This window comes from Poecilia formosa, unplaced genomic scaffold, assembly GCF_000485575.1.
Source record: "Poecilia formosa unplaced genomic scaffold, Poecilia_formosa-5.1.2 Scaffold8, whole genome shotgun sequence".
Lineage (NCBI taxonomy): Eukaryota > Metazoa > Chordata > Actinopteri > Cyprinodontiformes > Poeciliidae > Poecilia > Poecilia formosa.
This window is the reverse complement of record NW_006799947.1, coordinates 4,944,575-4,957,018: the sequence shown is the minus strand read 5'-3', so window position 1 is coordinate 4,957,018 and position 12,444 is coordinate 4,944,575. Positions and strand designations below refer to the sequence as shown.

Genomic DNA, 12,444 nt, shown 5'->3' with positions numbered 1-12,444 from the left:
TTTTGGGTGACCCCAAGATGCCAGTGAAGCTTGTTTGTCAAAATGACTATTTGAAAATAAGATTTCAACAGGGATTTAGAATATTTTTATTAATAAGCCTATATTCATGTATTAATGCTTTTAGTCTATATTGTAATCTTAAATGTGCTTTCATTAGTTATAGCTAAAATATTATTCACAGGAATTATTGCGTTAAAAACGTAATTTTCAGTATCACATTTTGTGTTTAGTTCTACACGGTCATTTGAGTGAGCACCTCTTCACCTCTTGCATTTACAACCATTTAAAAGCGTGTTTTTGTGATGACCAATCAAAGGTGACGCCGCTTTTGATGCAACCAATCAGCTGTTCAGACCGTTAATTAAAGACTCCGCCCCTCATTATTAACTTGAGTCCGTAGCGCTACCGGGATGCGGAGTTTACTCAGAAGAGAGGAGAAGGTGACCAGTTTTAGGCCGAACGGGACTGATTACATCTGCAAAAATGGTCGAGGCTTTCTGCGCAACATGGAAACTGGTGGACAATAAGAACTTCGATGACTACATGAAGGCATTAGGTAAGGAATTTGGATTAAGTTCGTCTTTGTTTGTCAGAATATTTATTATGATATAGTTCAAGCCTAATTTATTAGTGAAATCAGACGTATATTCTCTTGGCAGGAATTCCTTTTGCCTCAAGACAAGTGGGCAATGCTACCAAAACAACAGTAATAATCAGCTCGGATGGGGAAAGAGTGATGTTGAGAACCCTAAGCACATTCAGGAATACCGAATGTATAGCGAAACTTGGAGAGGAGTTTGACGAGGTGACACCTGACGACCGACACGTAAAGGTAAAAACGACACAGTGTTTTGTATGAGTCACAACCCATTGTTGTTCTAACCATGTGTTTCACATTCTGTCTCGCAGTCTACCTTTACCATGGAGGGAGACAAATTTGTGCATACACAGAAGTGGGATGGGAAAGAGACCAAACTGATAAGAGAAATCAAGAATGGAAAGATGGTGATGGTTAGTTTTATTGAGATTTCTGCTATTTTGACTTACAGTTGTGGTAATATTCTTTAGTTTATACTGCCGGTGGCAGTTCTTGAGGCGTCCATGATTCTGTCCCCGATATAAAATAAATTATATTCTGCTTAGCAACACTGAAGCGAGTGGTTTCGAGAAACGTATCAAGCTAGCACTGAACGTGCAGAAGGCGTCTCCTGAGCGTTGCCATGGCGACGTTCGCCGGACTCCATTAAACGTTCAGCTGACGCCTGAGCGTTTGCCGACAATTTTGACAAACGTCAAAATTGGCTCTATTAAAGGCATTGATGTCTATCAAGGCAAAAATAATGATAAAAACACTTATCTTACTGTACTTGTATGAACATCAAAGGCATTACAAGTAAAGCTTTCATTAGTTGGTACAAGGCATCAATTTCAAATAAGTAATAAGTATCCATCCAAGGAATGACTCAAGAATAATAAGTATTTGGTAAAATGCTACTCAAGTACTATGTACCTGATCAGAAAATCCATCCATTCATACATTGGGTCCAGATTGGGTCGGATATTTTAGATCTGATCTAAATAGCGCAGATTTCTCTTCCAGATGCAGACACAGAGGAAGTTGTGATGCTGTGCATTTAGACCACAGCAGGAGAAGCCCTCATAATTTAAGAAGAGTTGTTTAAATTCATTGTTTATAGTTATTGGGGCCACAGTCAGTGTTTTCTGGCAGTGCAGAGAAACACATATCTGCTTGATATGTGATGGGAGCAGTTGATTCTCTAATCAACTTAATATTAAACTGCATAAAAATGAAATGCAACTGAATAACCTATGTCAATAAAATGTAAAAATGGATGGGTAAATATAGAATATGACGGAATAGTTTGGAAACCGGCAGCCAAAATGACGGACAACAAATAAGTCTAGCTTGACCTCTGAGTAAGCCCGAATTATAAAATACTACCACCTTTTGCAGCAATAAATCTAAAGGTTTTCAGATATATAAAAGGTCCATACAATTCTAGTTATGTCTGTAGAGGCTTTCTTGACAAAAGTAAGAAGAATCAAACCTAATTTCATCTTTACAAAATACTCTCAGTATACACAACTTGCATTGCTTTATTTCTTTTTCTAGACGTTAACCTTTGAGGGCGTCACAGCGGTCCGCACATATGAGAAGGTGGAAAGGAGGACATCATTTATCCAAGGAAAGTAAACCAACCGGAAGCAGCTTTACATTTTACTTGAACTGAAAAATAAACATGTTTTTTTTATTATTATTATTATTTCAAATAATGGTTTGCACTTGACTTCCTTTTAGTACATAAGTATATGGTTTTAAAGCCATGGGCAGGTATGATAATCTTAAATGAAAACACCACAGTATCACGGCATTAACACAAAGAGAAACTGGAAGTGTGCAGCAACTGGTGGGGTGAGGCACTGCCACACTCTGTTCATACATCTGGAAAAAAATTCTGGTTACAATGTTACATTTTCTGACATTTCATTAAAAGAACTTTGAAAAAAATAGCTCATGTGAAGAAAAACTGCTTTTTTGTTTTAATTGTGACTTTCTAAACCCTGGAAAAATTCCCATGTCCAATATTTTGTGAGGTCCTCTGTAAGATAATGGGTAATGATCAAGGGCCTAAACTGCTTCTGACTTTTGTATTAAACTTTAAACGTCCTCTCTGATGGACATTTACTCCTCCTGCTGCCTCAGCAGATCCATAGCCATCACCAAGGACAGTTCCCACCCTGGCTTCCCCATGTTTGTCCTGCTGCCCCCAGGGAGGCGCTACACATCTCATTGTACATATGTACAATGACAAACAACAATAAATTCTAATAAATTTTTAATTTAAATTGCTAAACCTTGCTAATATTTCAGACCCTCTATATTCTCTGTATAACTTCTCAGTGCAACATAGTGACCTCCGGATGGTCTGACACAAAGAGGCAGTGGCAATTTTTTTTTATATATGGGCAACTGTCCATGGCGGCATCTCGTAGGGGGCGACACTAGATGTCTGCTCCTCATCACCCCTCCTGGTTCTCACACCGCCTGCCCTCTCTCTCCTCTCTGTAATACCGGTGGACTTTTTGACACCAGTAAAATAATTTATGTTGCAATATCAAAAGCTGTGTGGCACGAGTCGCTGTGTGGTCCACACACCTTACCAGGTGGCAGTTATAGTTCCTATAGTTGTTTGCCGATCGCCTTTAAAAGCTGCTTTAAATTTTCTGCTGTGTTTTTTATTTGCATTGGGTAGCTGATTTCAGATTGTTTTTTGATAGCCAAAATTAGTTTACATTTATATTTATTTATATATATATATACCCTTCTTTGACACAGTAACATATTGTGTGATGCAGAAGAAATCTCAAACCAGGTATCTCTACAAAAGAAAGTCAGTTTTTTGGTAGTATACTTTACTTTGAGTGATTCTTACATGTCATTTGTGAACCTCAGAGAATTTGGCAGGATTATCACACAGAGATATTGGTTGGCTTTTTACCTATAATGTAATATTTACTTTGTCTTCTACTTTCAGGCTCAGCAGGTTTCCAAAAGAAAGAAAAAGGCAGAATCTCTCCTCCTGAGTCCACCTTTTCACCTTAGAGATGGGATGCAATCTGCATTAATGTATCAATGAAACCCTCTTTTTTAACAGGTTCTTTAGTCTTTATCACAGCATAAGACCAGAAGAGACTCAGGGGACATGCAGAGCAACATAGGAAAGGTTATTATGTTGTAAAATAATTCAGCAGAGTTTGCAACGAGAAACGTTTTCTCTGAACTGCTATTTGCGAATTTCTTTGCTCAGAGTAAATTATTGCACAGTTACAGCGACTTTTGGCACAGATAAGCTTCATCAAATAATGACATAGCAGCGTCCCTTAGAAGAAAGGTTAACATTGAAACTAAATGAATTTACGTTTTATAGCAACAGCATTATCACACAATGACAATAATAATAATAATAATAATAATAATAATAATAATAATAATAATAATAATAAAATTTACTTTTAAATTTGTATGTTTTTCTTGCGGTAAAATAAAAAATGCATTACAATTTCCCAATATCACAGTTATTGGCTCGTTCAATACCTTTTACAATTCCTTTTTACCAACTGCCACCTTGGAAGGAGAAGGTTAATTTTTTGTATTAAGACCAAAGTTTTGATTTAACATTTATTTATTTATTTTTGTCTGATGTAATATTCTAATATTATTTGTCATGTACAGGGAGAATACAACATAAATAAAAACTTGAAAACATCAGTGTGTGTTCAATGCTGCTTCATTAAGTGAATTTTAAACTTATTAGAAACTTATTTTTCAGGAAACCATACTTTTTTGTGTTTATTTCTCCATGTTCATGCAACGATATACGGAGCGATTGTTCCACTATCGCCTTATAATTTGACTTCTTAACGTACAACCTGTAGAAACCATGTTTTTGTGCTGACCAATCAAAGGTCACACCGCTTTTGGTGCAACCAATCAGCTGCTCAGGTCGTGACCTGAAGACTCCGCCCCCAGTACTAATTTGACTCACAAAAGAGTTACACGGGATGCGGAGTTTGCTTAGAAGAGAGGGGAAGTTTAGTCAGTTTTACGGGACTGATTACATCCGCAAAAATGGTTGAGGCTTTCTGCGGAACATGGAAAATGGTGGAAAGTCGGAACTTTGATGACTACATGAAGGCGCTAGGTAGAATATTTATGACCAATTAATTCAAAAATATACCCAGAATAATGTACTAGTGGAATCAGACCGATATATTCTCTTGACAGGAATTCCTTTTGCCGCAAGACAAGTGGCCAATGTTACCAAACCAACAGTAATAATCAGCATGAATGGGGATAGAGTGGTGATTAAAACCCAGAGCACATTCAGGGTCGCTGAAGTCTCAGGCAAACTTGGAGAGGAGTTTGACGAGAATACACCTGACAACCGAAAAGTAAAGGTAAAAACTACAAAATGTTTTGTGTGAGTCACAACGTATTGTTGTTCTAACTATGTGTTTCACATTCTGCGGAACGTGGAAAGTTTCTTTCTCTTTCTCCCTTTCTCTTTTGCAGTCTACCTTTACCATGGAGGGAGACAAACTTGTGCATACACAGAAGTGGGATGGGAAAGAGAACAAAATTACAAGAGAAATCAAGAATGGAAAGATGGTGTCGGTGAGTTTTATAGAAAATTCCGCTATTTTTACTTGCCGCCGTGATGGTATTTATTAGTTTATGTTGTCCTTGGCAGTTCTTGAGGCGTTCTCCTGATTTTGTCCCCGGTGCAAAAATAAATAATTTTCTGCTTAACAACACCGAAGCGAGTGGTTTCGAGAAACATCAAACTAGCTCTGAACGTTCAGACGACATCTCCTGAACGTTGCCTTGACGACGTTCGCCCGAATCCATTAAACGTTCATCTAACTTTGGCTAGACTTTCACTGAACGTTTGCGGACATCATCCACCTGACGTCAAAATGATATATGATAAAACAAACAAAAAATAATCCCAGGAAAATTTTATTCAACTATACTTGAGGAATTTTCAGTTAAACTTTAATTAAAAAAATGTAACTGGTGCAGAGCATCAATAATATTTAGTAGTATTTTAAAAAAAGAAAGAAAATCACGGAAAATGTCAGTTTAGGATCAGGTAAGAGTAGCACCACTTAAATATATATATTTACATAAATAAAAGGTATCCACCAAGGAATGTTTAAAAATTAAAAAAAGAAAGTATTTAGTGAAAATGCTACTCAAGTACTAACTGATCAGAACATCTAATTTAATATTTTTAAATAAAGTCAGTCGGACAAAAGGTATGTGGTAAGCTTAGTGTTGTAAAACCTAAAATATTAAAGAATTAAATAATTACAAAACAGCAAATCAGAAAGAACTTTTTATTTTGTTGCCAACTGCTTGTGGTTTTCATGATGCAAGTAAAAGTAAAGAAAACTTACATTACCTTTACAAAAATATCCTCAATATATCTAACTTGTCTTGCTTCATCTCTTCCTCTAGACGTTAATCTTTCAGGGAGTCCAAGCAGTCCGCATGTTTGAGAAGGCCTAAAGTTTAAGGAAGGAGGACATCATTTATCCCAGCACAGTAAACCATCAACAAGAGCTTCTACTTTTTACCTGAAATGAAAAACATGTAGTTTTTTTCTTTCTTTCTTTTTTTTATTTTTATTTTTTTATATATTTTAAACAATGGTTTGCACTTGACTTATTTTCATTCCATAAACACATAATTTTGTAGTCATGGGGATGTATGATAACCTTGAGTAAGAACAGCACAGTATCACTGCATTAAAAAGAATAGACTGGAACAACAACAGGTGGGGCGATATACTGCCACACTCTGGAAAACAAAAGACTGGTCCCAGAATTACAATTTCTTATATGTAAATTTCTATATCCTGATCCTCAAGACGTTCCCTTCCCCATTATTTTGTGAGATCCTCTGTAAGATACATGGATAATGATCAAGGGCCTAAACTGTCTCTGACTCATGTATTAAAAGTGGAAATGAGAAATAAATGGCTAAATTAAACTTTCCTAATCTTTCAGACCCTCTGTGCTCCGTAAAACTTCTCAGTGCAACATTGTTCCCCTTTTATCGCCATTCCTTCACTGGGTTAGCCTTCTTTTTTTTTTTTTTTCAACTCTGCATGCAGCTGTCATATGTTTGCTGTCATCATCTCCACTTTCATGCAGCTGCAGATACCCTTAAGACAAACTAGAACGTTTCACACTCCTTAAGTACGCACATTTTATTTTGCATTTGACTGAAGCTAAGCTACAGCTTCCGCTCCTGTTATCAGCGTGCCATTCTTCACATCGAAACTCCCGGCCACTTCTCAATTAATTGGTCGCACAAAGTAATTCATGCAAACACAGTGGAAGGGATTCGGTGCCATAGGGATTTATACTGGGAAGCTTTTCAGTATGAAGACGGATGAATTTCTGAAGCTAAGCTGCGGTCTCCGCTCCTCTTATCAGTGCGCCGTTCTTCATGTCTGAACTCCCGACCACTTCGCAGTTAATCAGTCGCACAAAAATGATTCAGGTGAACCCAGGCGAAGGGATTTGACATTATAATCGTTCATTTATAAATTGATAATTGTAAAAAGCTTTTGCACAAATATTTCAGGTTCTTTATAGTTGCAGCCCAAATTTTAGAGTCTTTAATTAAAGTGAAAAAAGGGGACTTATCTTATTTGTAACAGAGATATTTGGATGTACGTAGAGCACTCTTTACAGGAAAATGACAAATGTTTCCTCTTTGTGAGGAATCTGTCTCACTGGTGTAAATTGACTTGCTTTAACCCCAGTCTCGCTTTGTATGGGGGTATGCTGACCTAACATCTGTTAGTTGTAGTTGGATCTCAACTCTAAACCTTTAAAAGTTTGCATTAACAGTAAGAGTGATAAGATAAAAGCAGTAGCCAGTTAATACCTGACTGTTGATACTGAGATGGTAATTGCCAAAGTATAAAGAGGTCAAATTCTGACATGCTGACACTATTGAAGTGCCTCCAATTGAGGCTTTAAGAGATCAAAAAAACAAAAAACATCACACACATAGCAATGTTTCGCTGACAAATTGTTTTTATTGACAAAAATACTGAGGGCCTGACAAATTTATACATAATACACGTTTAAAGCAGGGAAAATGCAGTGTAGGTGGTAATGGTTCCAGTTCAAATAAACATTCCTGTTTCATTTTTTAAACTATTTACATCAAGGTTCTTGTCGTCTCTGAGCAACATGAGTTTCTGATTTAAAATTACGTAAGTGCTTCATGTGTTTCTGCTGTTTATTAGGTTTTAATTCGTCATGTAGGCTCAACATATTGGAGCATGAAACACACATGCAACATGCACAGGTTATTGAAAGACAGCCAAAGATACCATCAAATCAATGGGATCATTACACTAACTAAGTATTGCACATTCCTCCTACAGGTATGCAACGACAGGACAGCTCACCCTTACATAGGAACACACCAACCACATTTCTGGTGGGTATTTATAAACATCACTGTAATATACAGCCTTTACAGTTTAAGATACTGGAGAGCTGCGACGTGTGCCCCGTCGTAGAGCTTGTTCCTACAATTTCCTCTGAAGCTGTAAGGAGTTTGACATTCGACTCAGGACTGGTGCCTTAAATCAGAGCACTCCTCCTGTCTTCTGTGCAGCATATGGTGCAAAAAACAGCCAATGAACTTATATGCAGCTGGCGAAGCTCACTCCGTGAGCATGTCAGGATTTCTGTGTTGCCAGGTTTAAGTTGGACCATGGCTCAGAAAACGCTTAAAAGTTTCTGCGTGGAATCCACCACGCAGTCAGTAACATTGCTCGTCAGGAGCAACGGATAAGCAAATCGGTTGCTGTTGCATGATCGATGTCGGGTTTAGCCCTCAGTGAACATCTCAACACCAGGATGTTTAGATGTTACCTGGGCAGAAGAACCTGCTTACCCCAAACATATTGGGTACAGCTGGTAACGACGTCACGTGTTTGGTCAGTCAAGGAATTACGGAGACCGGATGGTGAAAACCATCTCAAAATAAACTTGGACTCAAACCAGAGTTCAAGAAAAGCAGCACCAACTTTTAAACAAGCACTTGGTGCAGATGGTTTCATTAAATAAGACTTATTCACTGGTATCATCCTGCCAGTGAGTCTGGGAGCTTTCAGATACAGAGCAGGGTCATTCCATCCCATAGTTTACATGCAAAAATTAAAAGAAAAATTCTGCTATATGGAGATTTTTCTTTTTCCTTTAAGAGAACAAAACTCTTTAAATCAGTGAGATTATAAGAATGTGTTATATTTGAAAATGCACAAACTATTTTTGCAAAAGTCTTGGTTGTTCAAGTTAAAATGTAACTGGAGTGCAGAAATTGGAAATGAATCGAAAGGAATGACGCTGTCTTCGTGTATTCAAAATGAGAGCTCAACCAGACCTGGAAGCAAAACGATAAAAAACAGTCCGTCGCATTTCAGCCGCTCTGTGTCGCTTGTTGGACACAGTGAACGGGTGCCGCCATGTTTCTGCAGCCCAGAGTGTGACAGGACTTTGTCGTTATGAGTAAGGCCGCCTCAGATTAGACGCACACTGGGAGTTAAATGTGTAGAGGTGAGAAGGCATAAAATGGAAACTGAGCCTCGTCCTCGTCCAGGAAGAAACACTGGAAGTACGGCAGCTCGTCTAGAGAGAAACATACCAGCCAGTTTTCTTTATTTCCTTTTTTTTATTATTTTTCAATTTAAACCGTTGTGTATATTTTACTCAGTAAGAGGGAATTTGTGCTTACCATCCATGGGAAAGCTGTCCAAAAGTTGTTCTGTCAACAAGACGGCATATTGTTAACTCAAACTCAAATTACAATACCAGAAGTTACAGAAGCTATTCAGTACCTTCAACCTTCTCGTCTCTGGCAGCCTTCTCCGCAGGTTTTTCTGCAACAACAGTTTTCTACATAAGTAAATGAAGCCACACTGATGTGAACTCCAGAAGAATATTGGTGTAAATCTGTACCTTTCTTTGCCGGCTCCTGTTTCTCTTTAAGAACTCTATCTTCTGCAAATGAAAACATATTCAACTCATAATTGTTGACAAGTATAGCAGAATTATTTCATGTAAAGTATTTCAGTATTATTATTATTTTTTCTTTGAATAGGCATCTTGCATATTTTAGTAAGACAGCGTTGGCACCAAAAATGTTTTTCAATCTTTACCTTTAACTTTATCTTTTACTGTCTCCTTCGGGACAGTTTTCTCTGAAAAATGAGAGCAAGGCAACATTGTTTGCATCGATGTTTTAGATTGAAGGCTTTTTATATAATAAAAGCTCAAAAATCTTGAAATTATAAAGCATAATCAGTTTTTCTCTTTCTCCAAAAGCTCTTCTTTGAAGTGTAGCTTCTTGCTGTTAACAAAAATCCTCCCAAATAAGTATTTAGACCGATTTAGATGGATTTATGCCTTCCTTCACATTAAAAATGTTTATTATTTCAGCATCAAATTATTTCATGACTAAAATCTAGGCAGCAAACTCTGTAATAAAAACACAATTTTTTAGCAAAGTCACTATCGTAATGTGTGGCAATAAATCATATGATCATCAACCGACTACTTTCACTACAATTTTACAAAATTAAATAGAAATGATGCAACAAACAAACCACTGCATCTCCCTACCTTTCTTCCTTTCAGCAGGTGCTGGCTTTGCCTTAACAACAGCTGCTGAAGCACAGATTAATTAATACACAGGAATAAAAATCATAAGTCAAAACTGTCATCTAAAAATGGAAAGAGGATTCACGTTGATGTAATAAATATTTCTTAAAATTAACAAGATATTCGTATAACACAAACACGTCTTGAGATGAATTAAAAAGAGAAAACCGTGGACAACTTGAAAGACTCGAACCTTTTTTGTGAGTGATGGGTTCAATCTTCTTTTCCTTAAGAGACTCGGCAACTGAAGCAAATGAAACATATTTCAGACCAGGTTTTTGACGCAAGAAAAGAAACATTGGGATGTAAAAAAAAATACTTCTATTATATAACTAACTACAGCTTCAGCCACTGCATCACCTTTTTTGACTTTTGAAGGCTTGGTTGTTTCTTTTGGAGCCTCAGGAACTGCAACAAAAACAAGGATTTTACTTCCTGGTTTGGATTTATTGAAACTTTCAGCAACTGTTCTCTCTTGACAGGCTTCTCAATCTTTGATTTTCTTTAGTTGAGTCCTTCTTTAATGATTTTACTTTATTGTGTTTACTTCTTGTGTTGAATTTTTCTTAGTTACTATACTTTAATAGTGTTCCCTATGTTTAGTTTTGGTTTCACTTCCTAGTCCCCTGTGCCACTTTCTCTCTCTCTCACCTCACACCTGCGGTCAGTAAGCCAGTCAGTCCAGGTCCATCGTTTCTCTCTCCCAGTTCCCATAACCCTTTCTCCTCTCACTTCTTGCTTGTTCTTCCTGTTTCATGCCATTGTTTTCCTTTTAGGATTTATGTTTTTTTGTTCTTCTCTGGCTCCCTTGGTTTCCTGTGATAGCTGTAAGTTTTTTGTTCTTCATTTTCTTTCATTATTTCACCAAAATCTACTCCGCCTGCCACATTTGGGCCCATCAACACAACCTACAACATGACAAAAATAACTGCAAAGACGCACCTTTTCGTAGTGGCACTGCCTTTACTCTCGTCTTTGTTAAGGAGACGTTTTTGTCTGGGATTTCGAGCTCTTTGAGAGACAAAAAAAAGGCTATTAAAACTGAAAACTACTTTAGCAGCTCATCTAAATGTGAATGTGGTGATTGTGACTCTTACTTTTCACAACTGTCACCTTTTTGGTCTTGATTGGAGTGGATTCTGTGTAAAAACATTGTGATTTCAGCAATTTCTGCAAACTTCTTAAAAATATATACATGGATTACATAAAACAGGACAAAATAATAGAAAAAAACTTGTTTAAGATTTAGCATTTTCAGCACCTCTGTATTTTACTTGCATTTTTAAATTAAGAGTTTTTTGTGAATTGTATCTTTTGTAAAACACACAGTATGTATACACAAATGTTCCACATTGCCTCACCAGGTTTTGTCACATTAAGATGTTGCTTCCTGAGGACAGTTGGAAACTCCCGCTTGATTGTTCTTTTGGGCTTAATATCTAGAACAAAGAGGTAAATGACCAATTATATCATCGCTTGGAAGGAAAAAATGCAGCTCTCGCCTTATTTCCTCATTCCCATATTTCTTATTTCCTTTGTTTCTTGGCTTTTTGTCTCTCAGTTCAGTTCTTCATCTTTCTGAAATTTTCAATCCTACTGTACTTCATTTCCTTCTCACCAACTTATGAAGCTTGTGCAGACCTTAGAGACATTCAGAAATCTGATCTTGTGCATACATATCACACTGACACCGTTGATGATCACTAAAATGCTAAACCATATCCAAGCAGAGTGACTATGAAGAGGGTTTAATGAAATCCTTGAAACTGGGTTCCTGAAACATTTGAAAGCTAAATTGGTTAGGATTAGTTTATTGGAAATTTGCTTTTGTTCTTACCTTCTTTAGGTTTCTTTACTCCTATTGTTTCTGTTTGGCGTTTCGGTTCAGATTTTCCTTCTGCTGAAAGTTTCTTTTCTTTTATCTTATCCGTGACATGTTTCTCAAAACCTAGTTTTTCTTTGGGAGGTTTCTTGACCTTTATTTCTTCTTTGACAGGTTTCTTTTCTTCCTGCTCTTTTGGTGGTTTCTCAACCTTCAGTTTTTCTTTGACAGGTTTCTTTTCTTTGGGCAGTTTCTCCACTTTTATTTCTTTGACAGGTTTCTTTTCTTTGGGCAGTTTCTCCACTTTTATTTCCTTTATAGGTTTCTTTTCTTTTGGAGGTTTCTCG

The 12,444-nt window shown here is 37.0% G+C and overlaps 3 protein-coding genes across 7 annotated transcripts in view; 2 read left to right on the top strand and 1 right to left on the bottom strand.

Moving 5' to 3' along the window:
- The first annotated feature begins 377 nt into the window (after positions 1–377).
- On the top strand, positions 378–2,281 carry LOC103155076 (fatty acid-binding protein, brain-like). The gene is made up of 4 exons (XM_007576612.2): positions 378–556; positions 660–832; positions 910–1,011; positions 2,135–2,281. The coding sequence occupies exons 1-4, from the start codon at positions 484–486 to the stop codon at positions 2,213–2,215; spliced, it is 429 nt and encodes a 142-aa protein (XP_007576674.1). The 5' UTR covers positions 378–483; the 3' UTR covers positions 2,216–2,281.
- A 2,265-nt stretch (positions 2,282–4,546) lies between these two features.
- On the top strand, positions 4,547–6,578 carry LOC103155067 (fatty acid-binding protein, brain-like). Its single transcript, XM_007576601.2, has 4 exons — positions 4,547–4,724; positions 4,808–4,980; positions 5,096–5,197; positions 6,044–6,578. The coding sequence occupies exons 1-4, from the start codon at positions 4,652–4,654 to the stop codon at positions 6,092–6,094; spliced, it is 399 nt and encodes a 132-aa protein (XP_007576663.1). The 5' UTR covers positions 4,547–4,651; the 3' UTR covers positions 6,095–6,578.
- Positions 6,579–7,612: 1,034 nt separating this feature from the next.
- The window catches only part of LOC103155484 (fibrous sheath CABYR-binding protein-like), a 23,791-nt gene continuing 18,959 nt past the window's right edge, over positions 7,613–12,444 (bottom strand). For 2 of the 5 annotated variants that reach the window (XM_016663029.1, XM_016663033.1), the window contains exons 20-31: positions 12,113–12,308; positions 11,637–11,714; positions 11,373–11,414; positions 11,218–11,286; positions 10,636–10,683; positions 10,469–10,519; positions 10,237–10,281; positions 9,774–9,815; positions 9,574–9,615; positions 9,453–9,494; positions 9,350–9,379; positions 7,613–9,270 (exon numbers count right to left, since the gene is read on the bottom strand). In XM_016663029.1, the coding sequence (XP_016518515.1) occupies positions 9,158–9,270; positions 9,350–9,379; positions 9,453–9,494; positions 9,574–9,615; positions 9,774–9,815; positions 10,237–10,281; positions 10,469–10,519; positions 10,636–10,683; positions 11,218–11,286; positions 11,373–11,414; positions 11,637–11,714; positions 12,113–12,308 (798 nt within the window). In that variant the 3' untranslated portion in view covers positions 7,613–9,157. The remainder of the gene's footprint in view (positions 9,271–9,349; positions 9,380–9,452; positions 9,495–9,573; positions 9,616–9,773; positions 9,816–10,236; positions 10,282–10,468; positions 10,520–10,635; positions 10,684–11,217; positions 11,287–11,372; positions 11,415–11,636; positions 11,715–12,112; positions 12,309–12,444) is intronic. The other 3 variants (XM_016663038.1, XM_016663043.1, XM_016663049.1) reach the window with 3 other exon arrangements.